At 42.5% G+C, this 24,364-nt stretch overlaps 1 protein-coding gene across 1 annotated transcript in view; it reads right to left on the reverse strand.

The window, feature by feature from the left end:
* Positions 1-24,364, reverse strand: part of LOC120532361 (tripartite motif-containing protein 14-like) — a 54,484-nt gene that overhangs the window by 24,612 nt on the left and 5,508 nt on the right. Inside the window, exons 2-4 of the mRNA XM_039758284.1 lie at positions 14,842-15,424; positions 7,333-7,428; positions 5,315-5,548 (exon numbers count right to left, since the gene is read on the reverse strand). Of these exons, the coding sequence (XP_039614218.1) occupies positions 5,315-5,548; positions 7,333-7,428; positions 14,842-15,366 (855 nt within the window). The 5' untranslated portion in view covers positions 15,367-15,424. The remainder of the gene's footprint in view (positions 1-5,314; positions 5,549-7,332; positions 7,429-14,841; positions 15,425-24,364) is intronic.

The raw sequence follows: 24,364 nt of genomic DNA on the forward strand, positions 1-24,364 counted from the left end.
AGTCATTAGTCATTGTCCAACCTTCTATATTCTAACACAGGGTCACGGGGGTCTGTTGGAGCCAATCCCAGCCAGCACAGGGGGTAAGCAGGAACAAACCCTGGGCAGGGCGCCAGCCCACCGCAGAAAGGAAATCTGATGTTTTTCAAAATTTCTACGTGTTACAGTCAAACTGAAATTATATTTCTTCTGTCATAATCAACAAAAAATTTCCCAGAAGCAAAACATTTGAAAACATTTCTGTCCAGTGTTATAATTTACATACATGTAACAACGGCTTTTTTGGGGTCTTAGTAACACTAACAGTTAGCATCAGTAAAGTGGTTGTTTATCTTTGTGCTGTGTGTCATATCTCAAGCCTGTACTGAAATGTGACATGATAGATACATTCTAATCGTATTTTTTACAATTTTCGTGAATGAAAATAAAAAATAATTATTCACAATTGAAGTAATTTTTATAAGTATAATTTCACAGACCCATGTTATTTTCTAAAGTTACGAAAATATAAAAATAAAAAAAAATAATACTACTTTTAATTATAACAGTCATATGAAAAGGTTTGGGAACCCCTCTCAGCCAGCATAATAATTTACTCTCCTTTCAACAAAAAAAGATAACAGTGGTATGTCTTTAATTTCCTAGGAACATCTGAGTACTGGGGTGTTTTCCAACCAAATATTTTTAGTGGAGCAGTATTTAGTTGTGTGAAATTAAATCAAATGTGACAAACCGGCTGTGCCAAAATGTGGGTCCCTTTGAAATTTTGCTGATTTGAATGCCTGTCACTGCTCAATGTGGATTACTTCCATCCATCCATTTTCGAACCCGCTGAATCCGAATACAGGGTCACGGGGGTCTGCTGGAGCCAATCCCAGCCAACACAGGGCACAAGGCAGGAACCAATCCTGGGCAGGGTGCCAACCCACCGCAGGACACACACAAACACACCCACACACCAAGCACACACTAGGGCCAATTTAGAACCACCAATCCACCTAACCTGCATGTCTTTGGATTGTGGGAGGAAACCGGAGCGGCCGGAGGAAACCCACGCAGACACGGGGAGAACATGCAAACTCCACGCAGGGAGGACCTGGGAAGCGAACCCGGGTCTCCTAACTGCGAGGCAGCAGCGCTACCACTGCGCCACCGTGCCGCCCTGTGGATTACTTACAACACCAAATTGGTTGGATGAGCTCGTTAAGCCTTGAACTTCATAGACAGGAGTGTTCAATCATGAGTGGTAAAAGGTATTTAAGGTGGTCAATTGCAAGTTGTGCTCCCTTTGACTCTCCTCTGAAGAGTGACAGACAGCATGGGATCCTCAAAGCAACTCTCAAAACATTTGAAAACAAAGATTGTTCAGTCTCCTGGTTTAGGGGAAGGCGACAAAAACCCATCTCAGAGGTTTAAACTGTCAGTTTCAACTGTAAGGAATGGAATCAGGAAATGGAAGGCCACAGGCACAGTTGCTGTTAAACCAACTCAGGTCTGGCAGGCCAAGAAAAATACAGGAGCGGCATATGAACAGGCAGGACTGTAAGAATGGGTACAGACAACCCACAGATCACCTCCAAAGACCTGCAAGAACGTCTCACTGCAGATGGTATATCTGTACATCGTTCTACAATTCAGCACAATTTGCACAAAGAACATCTGTATGGCAGGGTGATGAGAAAGAAGCCCTTTCTGCACTCACGCCACAAACAGAGTCGCTTGTTGTATGCAAATGCTCATTTAGACAAGCCAGATTCATTTTGGAACAAAGTGCTTTGGAGAGATGAGACCAAAATTGAGTTATTTGGTCATAACGAAAAGCGCTTTGCATGGCGGAAGAACAACATCGCATTCCAAGAAAAACACCTGCTACCTCCTGTCAAATCTGGTGGAGGTTCCATCATGCTGTGGGGCTGTGTGGCTTGTTCAGGAACCGGGGCCCTTGTTAAAGTCGAGGGTCGGATGAATTCAACCCAATATCAGCAAATTCTTCAGGATAATGTTCAAGCATCAGTCACAAAGTTGAAGTTACGCAGGGGTTGGATATTCCAACAAGACAATGACCCAAAACACAGTTCGAAATCTACAAAGGCATTCATGCAGAGGGAGAAGTACAATGTTCTGGAATGGCCGTCACAGTCCCCTGACTTGAATATCATTGAAAATCTATGGGATGATTTGAAGTGGGCTGTGCAGGCTCGGCAGCCATCAAATTTAACGGAACTGGAGAGATTTTGTATGGAAAAATGGTCAAAAATACCTCCATCCAGAATCCAGACACTCATCAAAGGCTATAGGAGGCGTCTAGAGGCTGTTAGATTTGCAAAAGGAGGCTCAACTAAGTATTGATGTCATATCTCTGTTGGGGGGCCCAAACTTATACACCTATCTAATTTTGTTATGATGCATATTGCATATTTTATGTTAATCCAATAAACAATGTCACTGCTGATATACTACTGTTTCCACAAGGCATGTCGTATATTAAAAGGAAGTTGCTACTTTGAAAGCTCAGCCAATGATAAACAAAAATCCAAAGAATTAAGAGGGGTTCCCAAAGTTTTTCATATGACTGTATATACTAGCCATCCCCTGCAGCTTTGCCCGGGTAGAAGTGAAACAGGACAGTGAGGAGGCCCCTGCCTGGCTCTCTACTCCTGACATCACGCTTCCCCCTCCCCTTGGCCTGCACTCTGTCTCGGATTAGTGCAAATAAATCGCTCCTGCAAGCGAACTATGATTCTTAGTGCAATGAGAGAAGTCGCAAAATCAACAGGAATGTTCAAGCAAATTCTACAAAAAGGATCGATCTAAATTCGTTAAGCCATTCTCTCACTCAGTGGAGCCAAGTGGAGGTAAGGAATGCATCAAGGCCGGCAAGTGAGTGAGGATGGCCCCGCCCCCTTTGCGTAGGCCCGCTGAGTCACTCTCGGATTTGCACAAATAAATCGGTACTGCAAGTGAACTATGATACTTAGTGCAATGAGAGAAGCCACAAAATCAACCAGAATGTTCAAGCAAAAAAAAAACCCAATCTAAATCCGTTAAGTAGTTCTCTCGTGAAAAGCGGAGAGACATACTGACTGACATATATATATATATATATATATATATATATAAATAATTCAATGTCCAACTATAATAATACAGTACATTATAATAATAATACATTTACATAACGATTTTCTGACTACTCAAAGTGCTTTACATAGTGAGTGGGGAGCCATTTCAACCACCACTAATAATATAATAATGAATGAATTGTAATTTATTTATACCAAATTATGGCACAAATGCAAGAATCTAGGTTTTTAGAGTAATGTCATGTGTACAGTTCCATTGTAATCAGAAATTCATGTTTAAGACAAAAACAAATCTAGGGTCAGTAACTAAAATACTATGTTCTGAGATTTTGAAGTCAGAAGCATACCAAGGTAATAAAAAACACAAAAATCAAAATTTCTAAAGCAAGTTCACTCTTAAAAATAAAGGTGCTAGAGATGTTCTTCAGAGTGATGCCACAGGGGAAACATTTTTAGTTCTCAAAAGACCCAGCCACACGAACGTTCCTGACAGAACCTTAATTTATTTAGATCCCTAACAGCCATCATTCAGCAAATAACCATCAATAGATGGTAACAGATTTGTGAAATACCAACAGGTTCCCGATTTTAAAAGGACTCATGCTGCACACAACAACACAGGCCAAGTCCAGGTTTTCTTTTAATCTGTTATTGTCCTGCTAGGTAGCCAACCATGCATAAAAGTTTTCAGTTTGCTTTTCTAAATATTAAAAAGTTTTTCAAAGCACAAAGAACCAACTTCATATGCAAAGAACCCTTCCCAGAATTAAATGGTGCTTTGTCAAGCAACGATTCTACAAGGGACCACGTAACCCATAAAATACCATTTAAAGGACCAGTATTAAGAGTGTAGGAAATGAAAGAACTGCAAATGTGGGTGAAAGAACCACATACAAATATCAGCCTAGTATTAAGTTAGATGCACTCAAATGACAGAAAAGAAATTAAGAGGAAATAAAGATTGCTTTCAAGAAAAGATCTATTAGGTTCAGGGTTGGGTCTACAGAGATTCAGGGTTCACCAAGGCTCTTCAACAGACTTTTAAGCCCACTGCACCCACTGGCCTGACCTGTCCTTTACACTGTCAGGCCCAGCTGTTCTGATTCTCCTGATCAGGCAGCAAGGTCTCATCCATTCTAGGTGGGAGGTGTTCGCTGCTGTCTAGCATCCTCTCCATCTCGAAGGTTCAGAAGTAATTTATGGAGCATCTCTTATACTGACAGGGCTTACTGCTCCATTGTAACCCCTGCACAAGTATTTCTATCGGTCACCCTTGTTGCAAGACTCCTTAAAGGCGCTAATTCACAAGAGCTAATGAGACAAACCCTAACACAGGTTATATAGGACTGCAATGACTGTTCCCATTGTAGTTTAATTTAAGTTTTTATAATTGTGAACTGCAGTCAATATACATATCATAATAAAAGATTATTATTATTCTTCTGTATTGTTGTCCAAAGGATGGAGTGGATAGAGAAGTGTGTCAGGAGTGATTTTTGACAGACGGGTCTACAAGATGGTAGTGAGACCAGCTATGTTATATGGGTTGGAGACGGTGGCACTGACAGAAATACAGGAGACAGAGCTGGGGGTGGCAGAGTTAAAAGATGTTAAAATTTGCATTGGGTGTGATAAGGAATCACAGGATTAGAAATGAGTACGTTAGAGGGTCAAGCTCAGATTGGACGTTTAGGACACAAGGCCAGAGAGACAAGATTGTTTTGGTTTGGACATGTGAAGAGGAGAGATACCGTGGAAAATTTGGAGAAGGATGCTAGGAATGGATCTGCCAGGCAACAGGAAAGGAGGAAGGCCTAAGAGGAGGTTTATGGATGTGATGAGAAGGTACATGTAGATGGTGGGTGTAACAAAACAAGATACAGAGGACAGGAAGATGATCCACTGGGGTGACCATAACAGGAGCAGACAGAAGGAGAAGATGATTATTATTACTACACATATTGCAGGTACCTTTACGCATGATTATACCCAAGACCAGGATACAAAGCAATTGTTTTTATCTTTTAGAGAACAGTTGTGTTAAATGACAAGCTCAAAGTCGCACTGTACATTGAGGTGAGGACTAAACTGACAATGTAAAGGTTCCTCTAAATAATGTGTGGCTCTTATTATGTTCAGAAATCAACATCAATATTATATATATAAAATCAAGTTTTGGATTTTGATCCCTTTGACTTTTATTTTCTACCCGCCCAGAAGAAGAATAATACCGTCAAAAGATGAATTGGATTGTCATGTTTAAAAATTCGCTGGGCTTCTTTCATGAAACTCTCATTCTTCGCTATTGTTTCTTCACAAGCCTGGACATGGCCATCATACATTTGGAGAATGGACTGCGTTTGCTGCTCCACAAAACTTTTAGCTGCTTTCTCTTCCTGATCCAGTAGCAAGCGTAGCTCTGTGAAACGGATGCTCAGCCACAGTTTGCATTCAGCAGAAGATTCCTGAAATATTAATGATAAAGGTCAACTTAGCAATCAACATCTGGACAGCGTAACTATAACTAAGCAACACCAATAATTATAAAGAGGAAAATACAAGCAAAAGATGACCATCTAGGCCTGACAAGTTTAGACATTTCTCTTGCTTCCCGAGTCAGATGTCTCTTGTACAATCCATGTTCTCTGTTGATTCTTCCATTCACAGGAAGGCAGAAGTAAAGCAGCTGGAGATGAGGTATACAAAAAATGGGAGTTAAAAGCCGAAAATGAATTTTTTTGGGATTTGTGAGTCCCTACTGCAAAGGGCTCCAGTCTCACCCTGGAAGTGCTTCGAAGCTGTAGCGTCATGTCGGCAGAAGAACTCCTGGGGATTAGATAAAAGGCGCAGCTTGTCTCACGTGGAAGAGCTAAAGTCAGGAGGAAGGTGGATAACACTTGCAAGAAGGAATGGAGAAAGCAGAGGAAAAGTGACAGAGAGAGAGAGAAAGGAATACGAAGATTTGCTTTATTGTGTATACTTATGGCTGTGGTGGTGGGAAACGCTTGATTCAAAGAGTTTCTCACAATAAAAGACTCTTTCTGCTTTTAACTTTGTGTCTGTGCCTATTTGTGTTGGGTGTTTGGGAAGCTGGAGCACCCCCTGGTGTCCAAAATACTTGTAAGTATGAAAGGAAATCACAAGAACAGATAATTGCAATAAAATAGTATAAAACAGGAAAATTTAAAAGGTGACTTTTGTGACCAGCAGGCCAAATCCAAAAGATACGTACAAAAAAAAGTGTTCAGAAGGCAAGATGTTTGTTATCCAGTGATAGTGCTTTGTCTTTGTATTCCCTTTAACTGATATCGTGTGCGAGCTCATCAGGGATAATCAAATGTTGACAAAAAGGAAGGATTCTGACTTTGAGGTGTTTAGTCTTAATCCCACAGATGGGAGCTTCCCACCATTGGCTCCTCAGCCAATGCAAGACACCAAATGTCTGAACCTGCGGGTTTCTCTGAGCAGAATTGCTATTGTAACAACACCATCATCGGTATGATAAAACATGTCTCATGACGGTCTTAACTCAGCTCATGTTCCTTATTATTGGGTGAACAATCCCAACGCTTGGTGAATTCTGCTTCACAATGATAAGAAGAGCCGACATCGAAAGATCAAAAAGTGATGTTGCAATGAACGCTTGGCTGCCTCAAGCCGGTAATCTCTGTGGTAACTTTTCTGACACCACCTGCCTGATATCTAAAAATTCAGAAGGATGTGCTTTCACTGTCTGTACTAATGTTGAAAATCAAGATCATGCAAGCCTTTGCCCTTCTGCTCCACTGGAGGCTTCTGGCCTCTCTGACATAGCCTTAGGACACCTGTGCGACAGGTTTATAGTCCCAATCAAACTCCCGATCTGCCACTGTCCCCGCAGCAGGTCACGTCCAAGGGAGTTTAAGTGCTTGACACCAGAAGTGAGAGCCCTCCACATCACCGGGTGAGTGAAAAAACTATGAGTAGTGGTATTTGACCAGCAGTGGGGGCCTCCATCTTATTCTCTGCTTCTCACGTCTCTTCACAGTGCCACAATAGTCAACAGGGTCTTCTTTCCCTTTCCTTTCTTTATTTTCTAAGAAGACTAAACCTGTGCACATTCACTAGTAGAATTTAGATGTCTGAAGTTAAAAATTGCTTTAAAAACTGCAAATTGTCCCCAACATTCATTTCATACATTTTTCAGTATAAACGACCACACCACTATTTAGGAAGAAGTGTGTTGATGCCTTCACTTTAAATACGGTACCTTCAGGCCAAGCGCAGCTTTTTGAATTTGCCTTATATTATCAGCTTCCCTCCGATTGTTCAACTGGATCTTTGTCAAGCAAACACGAAGATTTTCCTGAAATAAACAAACAATTTGGAAAAGATAAAAAGGAAGAGAATCACTAAATCAGACCATTAAATGTCAGGAGACTGCAATATATACTATAAATACTGTATTTAAAAATGCATTACAATGAATGCTAGAGAAGTAAATATCATGTGTGGACTTGAACCCGGACACAGACAGGCGGACATCTTAATTTCACCCAACACACTTTTATTTACAATATATATACAATAATGACGTCAGTGCACTTCCCAGTGCCTCCAGCACCGTTCCCCCAAATGTCCAGGCCTCACAGTATTTGTGCCTCTCTCTTGGCCGCCTCCCGTCCTCTCTCTAGCTCCGTCCTCTTCCATCCTGAATGAAGGGAGGCAGCCCCTTTTATCCGCACCCAGATGAGCTCCAGGTGCTCCCCGGCAATCTCCTGCTGACACGCCCCAGTGTGGCGGAAGTGCCGGTTGTTCTCCCAGAAGCTCTCCGGGTGTCCCTGCTTCTCTTCCTCCCAGCTCTTCCTGGTGTGGCGGAAGTGCTAAGGTCCAGGGTCCCCAAGGCATTGGGGCACCTCCTGGCGGTGACCACAGGCCCCTACAGGGTGGGGCTTCCATGCCCTGAACCCGTGGCCCCCAAAGCAACCAGGAAGGCGGCCCCCACGTGATCCCAGATGGGCACACACCCACTTCCAGTCCACCAAGGCGGCCGGGTCGTGGCCCCTGGCATCCTCGACACATGACAGCATAAATAAACATGCAATCAATTAAGAACTGTCTTACCTTTTTTAAAATGGACCTACCCTTTTTCAGGTTCATCTGATGTGCATTGAATTTTAGATTTTAAAAAGATGGACAGCAGCAATTATTCAAGCTTTATTACTTGTAAAACTTGTGTGGTTTACTCTGAGTTTACTTTTTAAATGGCTGTTTTATAACAATGTATGACTGCATCGTGCCTGTCAAAGAGCAGTATTTGAATGTCTCACTATGTTACCTGAAAGCAGAAGACCACGTTGTATGAAGTTAATCCTCTGGTTTTTGAACATTCTAGCCATGTTTTGGATTACTACTTTTCTAAGTGAACTTAAAATGTCTGTGAATTTACTTAACTCTAGATCCTTGCCATGTATGCGCTGGTGGATGAGCCTGTGGTGTCCTGGGTAATGGACTGACTATCTGTCGGGCAGACCGCAGTTTGTGAGGCTCAATGAGTTTTGGAGCAACACTGGGGCAGCACAAAAAAAAAACAGGCCTGTCTCTTCTTCTCTTCACTTTGTACACTATGGGCAATAAATAAAACACCAGGTCATGGCACTTTCAGAAATTCTTAGCTGATTCTGCACTTTTGAGGTGTATTGACAAAGGGGATGAGACAGAGGTGAGGAGTCAGGTGGAGATTTTAAAAAGCAGACAATTCCCTTTGCACCAAGAAACAACCTAACTGGTTATTGACTTTCACCACATCAAAGATCCACTATGTCTGATGACTGTTCAAGAAGTGGATGTATAGGTGGTCCACTCCTACAAGTATTTGGGGTCCACATCAATGACAGACCGGACTGGTCTCAGAACACAGAGGGACCGTATAAGAAAGGACAAAGCAGGCCCTTCTTCCTTAGGAGACTGCGTTCCTTTAAGGTGGGAAGTGACATCTTTCACATCTTCTACTTGTACAACTCAGTGTTGGCCAGAGTACATTTCTACATTGTGACATGCTCCACTGGTAACATCACTTCAAGAGAGGACCAACAAATTAACAAGCTAATGAAAAGGGCAGACTCAGTTAATGGGATGTACTCTGGAGCCCATGTAGGTAGCAAAGAAGAGAATTAAAGCAAGTGCCATTATGAACAATGCTGCACATCCTCTTTGACACACTAACACGGAGGACTTTTAGCCAACGAATCATTCAGCAGAAGTGTGTCAGGAAACACTACGGGGGCTCCTTTATACCAACAGCAATAGTTCTGCTTAATGCTTCACTGTGACTGAGACTGCCAAGTCAGAAGTTTTACTTTTCTTTCTTTAATTTATATTCTTCTTTTAGCTATTCTGGTGTGTTTTGTAGACTGCAGTGTGTGTGTGCACATATATTTATTGATCTATTTATGCATTTATTTATTATTTAAAGAGCTTTTGTAAAAAGCCAAATCTCCCCCAGGTGATAAATAAAATTCTATTTATGCTTTTTTTAGCTGTTTACAGTTCAATTAGTCTTAGATTTTTAAACCCATTTTTAAGGATTGCTGTTAAAATTTGTTAGGTATACTGCCAGGTTCTTCATGATATCTAGAGGTGCTTCATTTTTTGACTTTGTGTTGATCATGGAGTCCTGAATGAGGCACATCACCTGCATTGTGAGGGAAGCGTCAGTTACAGCACTACGGCCACGTGGCGCGATTCCCCGAGGGTGATCCGGCTCGCAGGATCTCATTGTTGAGGACCCGAGCGGCTGATTTAGAGCAAGGGAACACCTACGTAACACCTGGCTGCAGCAGATAGAGGGTCATTTCCGGAGGGTGGGAGTGGACCGCGTGTCTACCTGGGGGGTTGCCAACCAGAATCCTAGGCTGTTTCGTCGTGTGGTGGGCGAGGCAACGTGCTGCACCAGTGTATGCTCCCCAACCTAACCTGACTTGACCTCACCTGGTGTTGAGGAGGGGATAAAGCTAGCAGCCTGAACTGTAATTATCAGGGGGTGTTACTGGATGAATTCAGGACCAGTGGAGAACATCTCATAAGGAATTAGTAGCTGCCCCAAAGAGTGAAGTAAAGCCTATCTGGAGTTCACCTGTCCCTGTCAGTGCTTATTAAATTAAAATACAGAAGTGCAAGAGCACATCATCAGGGCTTCAACATGACATCTGGCACCCTAGGAGTGACCCCTGAGACATATCTGGAAGTAGTCCTTGTCCAGGGCTAAAATGTTCATTTCAACCATAAAGCAGATAAGCTTTGGTTCAGGAGATGAATGACTGACAAGGAATTAATTGGTGGGAGAAAAAGAGGGAGGTGGGGGACACGGAGTCCGAATGGGCCATGTGCCGTACCTCTATTGTTGAGGAGGCTGACTGGAGCTGTGGCCGTAAGGTGGTCGGTGCCTGTCGTGGCGGCAATCCCCAAACCTGCCGGTGGACACTGGCGGTGAGGGGTGCCGTCAAGCTGAAGAAGGAGTCCTATGGGACCTTTTTGTCCTGTAGGTCTCTGGAGGCAGCTAATAGGTACCGGCAGGCCAAGCGGAATGCGGCTTCGGTGGCTGCTGAGGCAAAAACTCGGGCGTGGGAGGAGTTTGGGAAGGCCATGGAGAAAGACTTTGGGACGGCTTCGAGGAGATTCTCGTCCACCATCCGGCGTCTAAGGAGGGGGAAGCAGTGCAGTGTCAACACCGTATATGGTGGGGATGGTGCGCTGTTGACCTCGACTCGGTACATTGTGGGTCGGTGGGGGAAGTACTTCGAAGACCTCGTCAATCCCACTAACATGCCTTCCAATGAGGAAGCAGAGCCTGGGGACTCAGAGGTGGGCTCCCCCATTTCTGGGACTGAGGTCACCAAGGTGGTCAAAAAATTCCTTGGTGGCAGGGCCCCGGGGGTGAATGAGATACGCCCGGAATTCCTCAAGGCTCTGGATGTTGTAGGACTGTCTTGGTTGACACGCCTCTGCAACATCGCATGGACATCGGAGACAGTGCCTCTGGACTGGCAGACTGGGCTGGTGGACTGGAGGGTGTGTTCCAACTACAGAGGGATCACACTCCTCAGCCTCCCTGGAAAAGTCTATTCGAGGGTCCTGGAGAGGAGGGTCCATCGGAAAGTCGAACCTCAGATTCAGGAGGAACAGTGTGGTTTTTGTCCTGGTCACGGAACAGTGGACCAGCTCTACACTCTTAACAGGGTCCTGGAGGGTGCATGGGAGTTTGCCCAACAAGTCTACATGTGTTCTGTGAACTTGGAAAAGGAAATCTCAAGCGAAGTCAATGCTTTAAACCAGGGGTCCTCAATCACAGACCTGGAGGGCCGTAGTGGCTGCAGGTTTTTGTTCTAAGCCGGTTACTTAATTAGAAAGCAATTTTTGCCAATAATTTAATTTCATGGCTTGTTAGGGCTTTAACTCTGATATGTCAGGTCATTCTCATATCCTAGATTTTCTTTCCCTTTCTAAAGATATCATCCAAATGATTTGAAGGTAGATTATGGAGGAGTAATTATCTGTCCATTCACCTAATAGTGCATGATAAATACACACCAAGGTGTAAATGGAATCAAGCGAAATGGAGAAATGCTGGTCTCTTTTGTCAATTGCATCTTGTTGCTAATTAGGAGCCATTAAAAATCAAGAATACAGCTGTTTAAGACTAAAATAAGCAATAAGGGTTCAAAATATTAATGACTGAGACAACTAAAGTGAAGCAGAAGTGTCACTTGTGCAATAAGTGCTTCTTATTAAGCAACTGGTTTGGAGCAAAAACCTTCAGCCACTGCAGCCCTCCAGGACTGTGATTGAGGACCCCTGCTTTAAACATTTTTTAAAGACAATATTTTTCTTGCTAGGATATTGTTTTACATTATTGGTGACTAACATTTAAATTCTAGACTTTGTTAAAAAAAAAAGCATCTAATGTCTCTTAAAAATATAACTGCCAAAATATTTGTACAATGATAAAAGTTAGCAGTACTACTGTAGTTTAATACACCTTGCAAAAAAGGTCTCAGGAAAAAGAGCCAGCGGTGCAATTGGCTGTTTGACATGATCACTACACATACAATGTATACAAAAATGTACTTCACAAGCGATCATTGACATTTAACATTGTGAACTAACCAAATATTACAGGAAGTGACGTTAACGCAGTCTAAAACCTCAGGTTTGATGTTCATCAATATGCTGTTCACCGGCCATGCAGTCTGTAAGCAATTTCTGAGTTGGAAGCCAGATTGGCACTACTGTTTTACACATTACCCATAACAACTGCTCCCTCATCATCAGTTTTTAGGGTGGTCTCTTCCTTTACCCATGAAGTTGCTCAGTATTATGTATGTTCAGTTCGTACAAACTTCAGAGCCCAAAACTACTGAGCATTTTAAACGTACCATCAAAACAGCCACTGTATTCTAAAAGTAGTAAATAACTAGGCCAAGTTATCGTTCAAGACTGAGAGGACTGTGCACTGCATGTGTCACTATTATTCAAACATACTTCACTTTCTGGGTGGCACGGTGGCGCAGTGGCAGCGCTGCTGCCTCGCAGTAAGGAGACCTGGAGTTGGCATGTTCTCCACGAGTCTGTGTGGGTTTCCTCCCACAGTCCAAAGACATGCAGGTTAGGTGCATTGGCAATCCTAAATTGTCCCTAGTGTGTGTATGTGTGTGCCCTGCTGTGGGCTGGCACCCTGCCCGGGGTTTGTTCCTGCCTTGTTCCCTGTGCTGGCTGGGATTGGTTCCAGCAGACCCCCGTGACCCCGTAGTTAGGATATAGTCGGTTGGACAATGACTGACTGACTGACTTTCTGGATGATTAAAATGAGATTCATTAAAATTTTTCAAATAAATTAGCTAATGTTTGGCCACACCATTCACATTGTTATTTTACAGTGGGTACGGAAAGTATTCAGACCCCCTTCAATTGTTCACTCTTTGTTATATTGCAGCCATTTGCTAAAATCATTTAAATTAATTTTTTTCTTCATTAATGTACCCACATCACTTTTTGGTCAAGTGATGTGCCTGGTTGTCTCCACACATACCGCTTAGAATTAAGGCCAAAAAGTTCTATCTTGGTCTCATCAGAGCAGAGGATCTTATTTCTCACCATCTTAGAGTCCTTCAGGTGTCTTTTAGCAAACTCCATGCGGGCTGTCATGTGTCTTTCCTCTCCTCAGTGTGTGGAGACAACCAGACACTGCTCATCACTTGTCCAATACAGTCCCCACAGTGAAACATGGCGGTGGCAGCATCATGCTGTGGGGGTGTTTTTCAGCTGCAGGGACAGGACGACTGGGAAAGATGAATGCGGCCAAGTACAGGGATATCCTGGACAAAAACCTTCTCCAGAGTGCTAAGGACCTCAGACTGGGCCGAAGGTTTACCTTCCAACAAGACAATGACCCTAAGCACACAGCTAAAATAACGAAGGAGTGGCTTCACAACAACTCTGTGACTGTTCTTGAATGGCCCAGCCAGAGCCCTGACTTAAACCCAATTGAGCATCTCTGGAGAGACCTAAAAATGGCTGTCCACCAACGTTTACCATCCAACCTGACAGAACTGGAGAGGATCTGCAAGGAGGAATGGCAGAGGATCCCCAAATCCAGATGTGAAAAACTTGTTGCATCTTTCCCAAGAAGACTCATGGCTGTATTAGCTCAAAAGGGTGCTTCTACTAAATACTGAGCAAAGGGTCTGAATACTTAGGACCATGTGATATTTCAGTTTTTCTTTTTTAATAAATCTGCAACAATTTCAAAAATTCTTTTTTTTGTCTGTCAATATGGGGTGCTGTGTGTACATTAATGAAGAAAAAAAATTAATTTAAATGATTTTAGCAAATGGCTGCAATATAACAAAGAGTGAACAATTGAAGGGGGTCTGAATACTTTCCGTACCCACTGTATATATAAACGTCTACGTGTGAAAGTGTGTGTGTCTGTCTGTCCGGCCTGGAAGTGACAGGCGAAATCAGGAGAAGGGCTCTGACTCTGGGGAAACAGAAAACTTGCTTAGCTGCTAATAACACAAGCGAGGCCAGCACGTCAGCAAAACGAAACCTCAGAAGAAAGACAAAGTCGCTTAGCCGCTAACATCGGCAAAACAGCATCCCTTTTACTTTTCCTCCTGCCGCCAATACAGAAGCAATGTGAGCACGCCGGCAAAACAAAACCTCCTAGGAGAGAGAGAAGCCCAGAGTGGTTCTTTTCAATTACCTGACATCTCTAAAGATCAGTTTTTTTTCTGACAATTTCATTAGTTTCTAGGTCCCCGTGCTTTTTCCAGCATGGGCTTACAACACTAGTCCTATAAATAAATGTCTGTGCATGTCTGTATGTCCATCCATCCTGGAAGTGCGAGGCCTCAGTGTGAAGCTCAAAGAGTTGGCAAGGCAGCCCCAAGTTAACGAGTGGGAAAAAGAAAGAAGTACGAGACTATAGCATGAAGCTGAAAGAAAGCGACTCCATCGCTAAAGTGAAACCACTATGGAAAGACAAACGAGAGAGAAACTCGCTTAGCCGCTGATAGACAAGGGGGGGCAAGTACGTCCACAAAACAAAACTGCCGACTCTGCATTTCAATTTTTTCTGATAATTTTAATAGTTTCTAGGAGCACAGGCTTACACAGCTAGTATTCTATAAAATCTGAACTCTTACACAGGTGTCAGGTGTGCATAGCTCTATCTAAAAACTATTATCTTAATGGCTCTATGACATAAGAAAAACCGTACCTTTTTCTCTTTTGATTCTTCCTGGATGAAGCTGACGTAGTGATCTTGATGTTTTCCCAGGATAGGACACACACTGCAGATGCATGCTTTGCACTCTTTACAGAACATCTCACATGGTTTGTCATGCTCTGGACAGCAGCAGTCTCTTACGTCTGCACAGGGAGGTATGAGCTGGTGACTGCGGAAGGCTTCCATTAGATGTGGTCGAAGGTGGGTTTGGCAGAAGGAGGCCATGCAGGTCAGACAGGTCTTCTCTGCCGGCAGAGGACTCTCTAAACAAAAATTGCACTGAACTATCTGGCTAGTCTCTGAATTCACCAAGTCACACAAAGAAAGATGGTCACTTGACGGAGACTCATTTCTGCAGATGACACAGCAAGGCTCCACTTCTGCACGCTCATCTTTGATACACTCGGCACAATTTATACAAAGTGCGTGGTGGCATGAAAGCTTAACTAGCTCTTGGCTTAACCTCTGACAGATACTGCATGTTGTCAATGTGGAGCCGGAACAGCCTTCTGCCATTTCTGTTCTTCTTGTTTCTCGCCAAGTCAGTTCAGAATATATATGATCTTTTTCACTTCTGCAACCAATAAGATAGAAAAAAAGTAAACAGCAAAATAACCGGAGTCATTTACAGCTTCTGTGTGCGACTACATATGACATCAGATTTGTTATCAAAGGGTCCAAAGTATCATTTGACCTGTAATGCAAACTGATATGTTAATTTATAGAGCACATTTAGAAACAGCAGAAGTTGACCAAAGTGCTGTACGGCTTCCATAATACATACATACAAACAGTATATACAGTATAAACACACACTATATAATAAACAGCTTATATGTTATATATGTGTCTGTCTGTCTGGCCTGGAAGTGCGAGGCTACAGCATGAAGCTCAAAGAGCTGGCAAGGCAGCCCCAAGTTATGGAGTCAGAAGAAGAAAGAAGTATGAGGTATAAAGTTAGCGCTATCTAGTGCCCGACCCGGCACAGACTCACTCCAGAGGCACATGTAAAATGGCACAAGACTTTTATTTTCTTCACCTGTGGGGCACGTCTTCCCCGTGAAGCCCACAGGCAATACACAGTCCCACAAGCACTTAAAGCACCAAACACATAAAAAGCACTCTCTTCTTAAATCACCACTCCGCCCTGGCAACCTTGTCCTCTTCCTCCCGATTCTGGCCCTTGAGTAGTGGCTGCAGGCTCTTTTTGTAGCCCTCCCGGAAGTGCTCCAGGTGGTAACTGGCCTAATTAGGCTGCACTTCCGGGTGTGGCTGCATTCCAGCCCACAGAGGTTCGTTAAGCCGTGCAGATCCTCCGGGTGGTGGCCACGGAGCCAAACAGGTCTGAGTCCTAAAGTCCCACACCTGTGGCAGTGATGTAACCCAGTAGGGCTGCCACCACGTGTTCCAGGGGACGTAGAGTGCATCCCATAGCCGCTCCCCCGGATCCAGTGTTGAAGGGGCGTCCCGGCCGGGCCCGTCACAGAGGCTACAGCATGAAGTTCAAAGAAAGCGACTCCGTCTCCAAAGTGAAATCGCTGAGAAAAGAGAGAAACTCGCTTAGCCACTGATAGACAACAGAGGCGAGCACATCAGTTAAATGAAACCTCCGAGGAGAGAGAAATTCGCATAGCCACTGATAGACAAGGAGAGCGAGCACATCGGGAAAACGAAACCTCAGAGGAGAGAGAAACTCGCTTAGCCGCTGATACACAAGCAAGGCGAGCATGTCGTCAAAGCGAAACCTCAGAGGAGAGAGAAACTCGCTTAGCCACTGATAGACAAGCAAGGCAAGCACATCGGGAAAACGAAACCTCAGGAGAAGACAGAAAATCACCCTAGCCGCTGATAGGCAAGGAGAGTGGGCACATTCGCAAAATGAAACCGCCAACTCTGCATTTCAGTTTTCTTTCTGACTCTTTCAATAGTTTCTAGGAGCATGGGCTTTTTACAGCATGGGTTTACATAGCTAGTATAAAATAAATAAATACACAAAAAATAAATACCAATCTACAAGTTTTAAAGAGTTAAGAAAAAAATAAGGATTTTAAGGTGGGATTTTAAAGTGATCAAAGTTGGTGCTGACTGAATATAAAAAGGTAAACTATTCCAAAGCTTAGGAGAAGCCAATGCAAAAGCACACTCTCCGCTAAGCTTAAGTCTAGAACTTGGCACAACCAATAACTTCTGGTCAGAGGACCGCCGTGATCGTGAAGAAGAGTCTGGGTGTAAGAGGTCAATGAAAAAAAAATGGGGCTAAACCATTCAGGGACTTAAAAACAATTTTAAACTCAGTCCAGTAATGAACAGGACGCAGCAAGGGATGACTGATTAACTTTAATGTATAACGAGTTGCAGTAGTCAAGTTGAGAAGAGACAAACGCATGAATTAGTGTTTCAAAATCATGTGCAGAAAGAAAGGACTTGACCTTTGCCAATACAAACAGGCTTTAACAACTGAGTTAATCTGTTTATCAAATTTGAGGGCATTTTTAAAAAAAATCACACCAAGATGCTTTGCAAAGGGTTTACAGAAGGTTTACTGTAGCACAAGTAAGATCAGAAGGTTCAAAACACATGATCTCTGTTTTTTGTCATTTAGACTAAGACAATTAAGTGACATCCATGTTTTAATATCTTCCAGACTTTTTAATAAAGGTGTAAGAAAATTTGTTTTGATCAGTTTCATAGGAAAGCATATCTGTGTATCATCTGAAAAAGAAAAAGAAATGACTGATTCTTAGGCTTGATGTCTGTATGCAGTGTAGATTCCCACCTCACTCTACTCAGAAAGTCCTAGCAGCTACCATAAATATCAAAGTCTTAATTATGCAATTTTGGACACCCATGTCTTGAAAAGGCTGTAAGAATCGAGACACTTATATGTGTGGTGTGATTCAGAGATAACTTTGCCAAAGTGGTGGATCCAGCAAGTAGTCATGGGCAGGGCCGTTTGAAGGAATTTGGGGGCCCCAAGCAAAATGGACATGGAGGCCCCCCCACGCACACACGCAAAGGAACCACAGCATAGCCATACAGTTTAAATTCACTCACACTTTATATAAATAAAAAAGGTTTACAGTGCAAATACTGCTGTTGCATATACTGTGCATAAATAAAAAAATGTTTAGAGTGCAAATACTGCTGTTGCATATAAAGTGCATAAAATTTGAACATTTTCAACAATTGAACATTTGCAAAAAACACCACAGTACCATAAAATCAAATATACATTAAAAAAGTGCACAATAACTAAATCCAACATACTTAAAACACACACACACATACATACTCACATTAACATTTTCAGTTCTCTCAAACATGTGCAAATTATCTAAAACTGCTGTTTGCGAGCCTTGTTTTCTGCAAAGGCAATCACAATGTCCTCCGTGTCCAAAGACTGGCGAACATCCCGCTCAATTGACAGAAGTGCCAGGCCTGTGAGCCTTTCTTGGCCCACCGTGGACCTCATGTAATTTTTTATCAGCTTCAAAGCTGCAAAGCTCCTCTCACCAGAGGCCAATTATTCTTATTTCTTTTTATTATTTTAATTTCTTCTATGTAAAGCACTTTGAATTGCCATTGTGTATGAAATGTGCTATATAAATAAACTTTTTACTGTTAACAAACAATGAAATTATAATTAAATGTTTACTAATTATTAGTAGTGCTGTGAGTCGACTACCAATGCTTAAAAACATCCCAAGCTAATGTTTGATGCACAGAATTTATTGTGTGGTTTTCCTAAATAGATTATCACAGTGGAATAGTTAGTATAGCATGCTATGCGACTTTCATCAAAACCTATTACAAAGCTATAGCAATGTCATGTCATTTATGTATGATACATAAACATATTTCTGCTAGCCTACCTGCTGCAAAATTGCACCATTTGTACACGACAAGTAGAGCTATTGTATGTGTGTCATTTATCACTTACCACTGTCTTGTTTTTTCTTATCCTCCTCTTCCTTTCTCTTCTTTCTTTTTTGGCTTCCTGAAGCATAATTCCGCTTCATGACTGCCGAGGAAGTTTTGTATTTTGCCGGCAGCAGAGATCGCGTGGTTGGCTGGCTGCTGTCAGTGAGGGGGGCCCCCTTGAGGGGGATCCCGATAACAGTGTCATTGCACTTTACTGCATTCACTATCAATGGGGCGCTCACACAGTTTGTCGCTGCATTTTATTCTTAACCAGTCGTTGTCTTGGGGCCCCAGGCCAGCTCGGGGCCTCAAGCAATTGCTTGGTTTGCCTGCCTTGTCGCGACGGGCCTGGTCATGGGATGGCAACACATTTAAAAATGGAAAAGGATACAGTGCTTTCTATAAGCAAAGGGGCTCACATAAAGTGAAAGTGTGGCTTCTCCACGTATCTTCAAAAACATAGATAGATAGATAGATAGATAGATAGATAGATAGATAGATAGATATGAAAGGCAGTTTATAATAGATAGATAGATAAAGCACTATATGATAGATAGATAGATAGATAGATAGATAGATAGATAGATAGAAATCTATCATTTCCATATTCTGAGCGAGTGAAGCACAATTGGGTTGTCAGTATATTGGCAATAACTTGTACGTATTGGGGTGCAAAGCAAAGACTATAGAGAAGTACTGCAGGATTTATTTCTATTGCAGACCAAGCCTGTGTATGTTCATCTGTTTGTGTCCAGGTTTTTACAGCTTGTATGTCTGCTGCCCAGTAATAAAACTGAAAGTTAGGTAGAGCCATGCCACCTCCTGTCTTAGGTCTTTGAAGGGTCGCCCATTGAATGTGCGTTTGAATTCCAAATTAATGAGGTTATGGCTGAATCTAATTTCTTAAAAAATGATCTATTGATGTATACCGGAATGCTTTGAAATAGAAAGAGAAGCTTAGGAAGGATATTCATCTTAACAGTGTTAATTCTTCCAGCTAAAGTGAGATGGAGGGTTGACCATTCATGCAAGTCTTGCTTAATTTTTTCCATGCAGACAGCAACATTTTGTTGATGAAGAGCTTTATGTTTGCTTGTGATATTTACCCCGGGATGCTTTCTTTTTTTTTTTTTTAATGGGGTTATCGTGGGCACTGTTTAATTACTGGGACCGGAGAACCGAATGTCGTTTCTGCATATGGAAGCTGTAATGACAATAAAGATCCTTGATTCTTATGTGAACAGTGTCTTGCGACCATGCTGCATGGTGATTTTGCACTTTAAATAGTTGATTGACTCAGTGAGTAATTGTTTTGGCAGTATGCCTCTGCCTCGGAGCTGTTCACTCCTGCCCAAAGAGGTGTTCAACAAAAAGGTGTAACTCCTATCAAATGCAAACTTTTCGTAAGGGCGAAATCATTCCAATTATTTCCCATTATAGAGTTGGATGTGGGAAGCAAAAGACTGTTCCTGCAACAATGGGCACAGTGCAGGTACCAGTCCATCAGAGTGTACACTGATACAAGTTCCCCATACAAGACAACCTGAAGGTACCATCAGAGGAAAAACTGGGCACCCAAAGAAACTTCACAGGCACATAAGAGAAACATGACATGAAATCTACACAGACGGAGGCAAGGCTGGAAATGGAACTTAAGACTCCAGACTTGACAGACGGCATCGTTGACTACTGAACCGAAACGCTGACCAGGGTGTCAAATTCAGATCCTCATGGGCTGCGCACTTTCTCGATTAGTAAACAATTATTGCTGCTAATCTAACACAGAACTTTGGACTTTTTTGTTTTTTTAAATTCAGTGTCCATATTTACCAAACGTGTCAGAGATGGAAAATTCTCAGAATGATTCAAATTTGGTTCTACTCTTAGGAGTTGGATTAAAAGCATTTCATGAATTGTCCTAAGTTAGGAAATTACTAACTTCAGCATGATTTAGGAAAGCTCAATGCTGTCCAAACTCGCCAGTGACAGCTGCTGAAAAAAATGTGTGCGTGGGGGTGTAGTTTTTGATGAGACAAACTGAAGCAGCACTTATCCTTTATATAGTGCCTTTCACATCTATCTATCTAGACATTCCACATGATCCTGTGGTCCTCATCACAGTGTCAATTCACATCGTAGCATGTCCAGGGGCAAATCCAGGCTAAAGTGTATTATATCCTTGGCATCATGCAGCCAAATCTGATGCCAGCCTTCCCATTTCAAGTGTGCTCAAAAACTTCAGTCCGTGACATCCACAGTCCCCTTTATTCTTCCCATAAACTTGTCCTATAATTGTGGAAAAGAACAGGTACACCCGTCTTTAAACTGCCAAATCCTCTGCCAACTTCCCCAGGTCCGCATTCTACCAAAACCCACACCATAATGCCTGCAACCCCACCTTCGTAATCTTCCAATAAGGTGCACTTCTGTCTGTCCTATAACACATCCGTAGCAGAAGTCCAACCCAAGTGTTATTCTGCCTCTGCTAATAGAGTGCCCAGTACTTGGCCAGTTCCATTGTATTCCATAAATCCACATCATACAATCACTAGTCCTCTGATTTTCTCATGCCTTGCATCCCAGTTTATCATTGACTACACCCACACAGTCTTTCTGACCCTAATTTTATCCTATACTTGCTGCCAGTCTGCCCAGTCAAGTTTGCCAGGCTTCCTTCAGCTGGACACAAATTCACTTTGTAAGATCCACAGACCCCCACATCTTAAAACAGAACTTGCCCTCCAACGTGTCTTGTACTAAATCCACAGGACGAGTACAACTTATATCTAATTCTGCCTTTACACTCAGGATACCTACATTTCAGGGACGTGTAGTTAGGGGAGGCAGGTGAGGCTCTTCATTGTGAAAAGTAAAAAAAAAAACTAACAACGATAGCATAAATGTGTTCACTGGTCTGTGCTATAAATTTGTTTACTGTAGGATTCCAATAATTTTGATAATTTTTATAGTCAAAATTCGCTGAATTGGTGCATTACCTGTTCAAATATTGGGGAGAAACGAGAGATGCGGCACCAACGAGCCTCACCTCACCACTCACTGCGCACTCCCTCACACACTAGACTGATGTCTGCAATTGGCGCGTGCCTGTCACCGTCTCTCTGTATGTCGCCAGTATAATGTTTGCAGACACGTTTATTATAAACCCTGACTGTCCACCGTCTAGCTAATATCTTTAATGAATGTGTGTGACATATTTAGTCTTGCTGATCGGACATAAAACCGCAGTGAAAAAACACAAGGTGAGGCGGACAGTGCCGTAACGCCCAGAAGAGGGCGCATGTGAGCCCAACAGGACACTTGTTGCTGCCGTTCTTCTATGCCAGGGGTTCTCAACGTCGGTGCTGGGGACCCCCTGTCGCTGAATGTTTTTGTTCCAACCAGCTTCTGTTTTTAATTGAACTCCTGGGCTAATTAAGTGAACTGATATTTTCCAAGTTCTGTGTTTAAGGGACAATATATTAATTAGAAAACTAAGTTTGCTAAAAAAATTAAAACGTACCAAGCAGTTATATAGGAATAATGTATTTTTTCTTCTTTTTAACAGTATTTTCATTCTACTTTTCTAGGTGTTCTAATTGTTTAATTAATCCATTATTTACTCATTAGTGGGTCTGACTCTAAAGTAGCTGCAGCCTTTGATTATTCAGTGTTGTTTGCCTGGGTGTCTGCTCTGCTCGTTTTAAGCTGTCATTACTATGATACAACGAAGGGGGGAAAACTGCACAGAGAAAGGGCAAAGTATAATGAAATCAACAAAAGAGAGTTAAGTATTTAAATCTATAGCAAAAGCAGAAATATCTATAAATGTCTTATAAATGTAAAAATCATGCTGCTATGCTTTTCTGAATGTCGAATAAAAGAAAAAAAAAATACCAGAGAATTAAATGAGATCAGTGCTATCAGATGTCACTGATTAGGAATCTGGTTGGAACAAAAACCTGCAGCCACAGGGGGTCCCCAGGACCGACTTTTGAGAACCCCTGTTCTATGCAGAGGCTCTGGGCGCCAATAAGTTACCGATATCAGAAAGTCAAGTGCACTGCAGCGGTCCGTTTATTTGTATTTTTTTGTTCAGACTGACTGGCAGAATGGAAGATTTAAGATTTTTATAACTAAAGGAACATAAGGCGGACTTTTACAATAAAGTGCCGGAGATTTTCGTGGAGAAGGATAGGCGCACTGACTTAATTTACAAATAAAGGTAAAACCATAAACGGTTTTCAATTTTATAAAAAAAATTGATCATACTAAAAAAAAAATCCAATGTTTAAAAACTAAATTTTGACCTTAAAATAAAATTTGTTTTTCTTGTTATCCTTTTGTTGAGCAGTCTATGTTACAATTGATTAAAGCCATCCATCCATCCATTGTCCAACCCGCTGAATCCAAACACAGGGTCACGTGGGTCTGCTGGAGCCAATCCCATCCAACACAGGGCACAAGGCAGGAACCAATCCTGGGCAGGGTGCCAACCCACCGCAGGACACACACAAACACACCAAGCACACACCAAGCACACACTCGGGCCAATTTAGAATCGCCAATCCACCTAACCTGCATATCTTTGGATTGTGGGAGGAAACCGGAGCGCCCGGAGGAAACCCACGCACACGGGAGAACATGCAAACTCCACGCAGGGAGGACCCGGGAAGCGAACCCGGGTCTCCTAACTGCGAGGCAAATTAAAATATTTAAATTAAGATCAAAATTGAAATCCGTTTTTTTTTTTTTTGTACACCGCTCAGTACTTTCATTTGAATTGAATGAGTTTGAATTGTGGAATCGTAACTGCAAATTTAGAACACGTGGAGGGTGCCGAGCAAATGCGCTCTCTCCGCTGGCTCTCCATTCTCACTATAAATGTAGCGTTCTTTCTTAGCCAAATGTGTACCTTAACTATGTGTGTGTAAAGAATGCTGATGAGATATGAAACATAACCAGTAGTCAATGTGCAGGCTGACAATTGAATAGTCAATAAGCTACTCTTTTGGGTTCATATGTTTGTAAATTTGACTCTGAAAGAGCCCTGCCAGCCATGAACCTCACCGCACGTCACTGCTATATTTTCTTGAACATAAACGTTCCCCTCCTTTCCTTCAGGCCTGAAAATTGCTCAGTTACTTTCTGATTAATCTGAGTCATTTCACTAAGTCTGCAAAAACAATTTAGTGAAATGCTATTGTCTAGATCAGTGTCTCCTAACCTTTTTTCTTTGTTTGTAGCCAAAAAAACACCCCAATTCACCACAAAGACATTATAGCTGCTACACGTGCTCGACTGCCCAAAGAAAGCTAATAAGAAAGCAGCTCCAAGATCAGCGTTCACTGACATGGCACTTAGTGACCACTTTGCTGGCATCTCCCAGCTGCTTGGTCCCTTTGCCTGCCTCTGAGGCAACTCGCGTGCCCACTATATCCACCAGTACCGTGAGGCTTGCTGGTAATCACACACCCAGGCAGATGGACTCTAGCAGCCTGGGGACGTGTCTGAAATGCTCAAAGTGCTGTGCCTGCCAACGTGGCGATCACGGAGCTGCTTTTATGCCAGCTTCACCAGGTAGTCCTGTCCTCCT

Source organism: Polypterus senegalus, chromosome 7, assembly GCF_016835505.1.
Source record: "Polypterus senegalus isolate Bchr_013 chromosome 7, ASM1683550v1, whole genome shotgun sequence".
Classification (NCBI taxonomy): Eukaryota; Metazoa; Chordata; class Cladistia; order Polypteriformes; family Polypteridae; genus Polypterus; species Polypterus senegalus.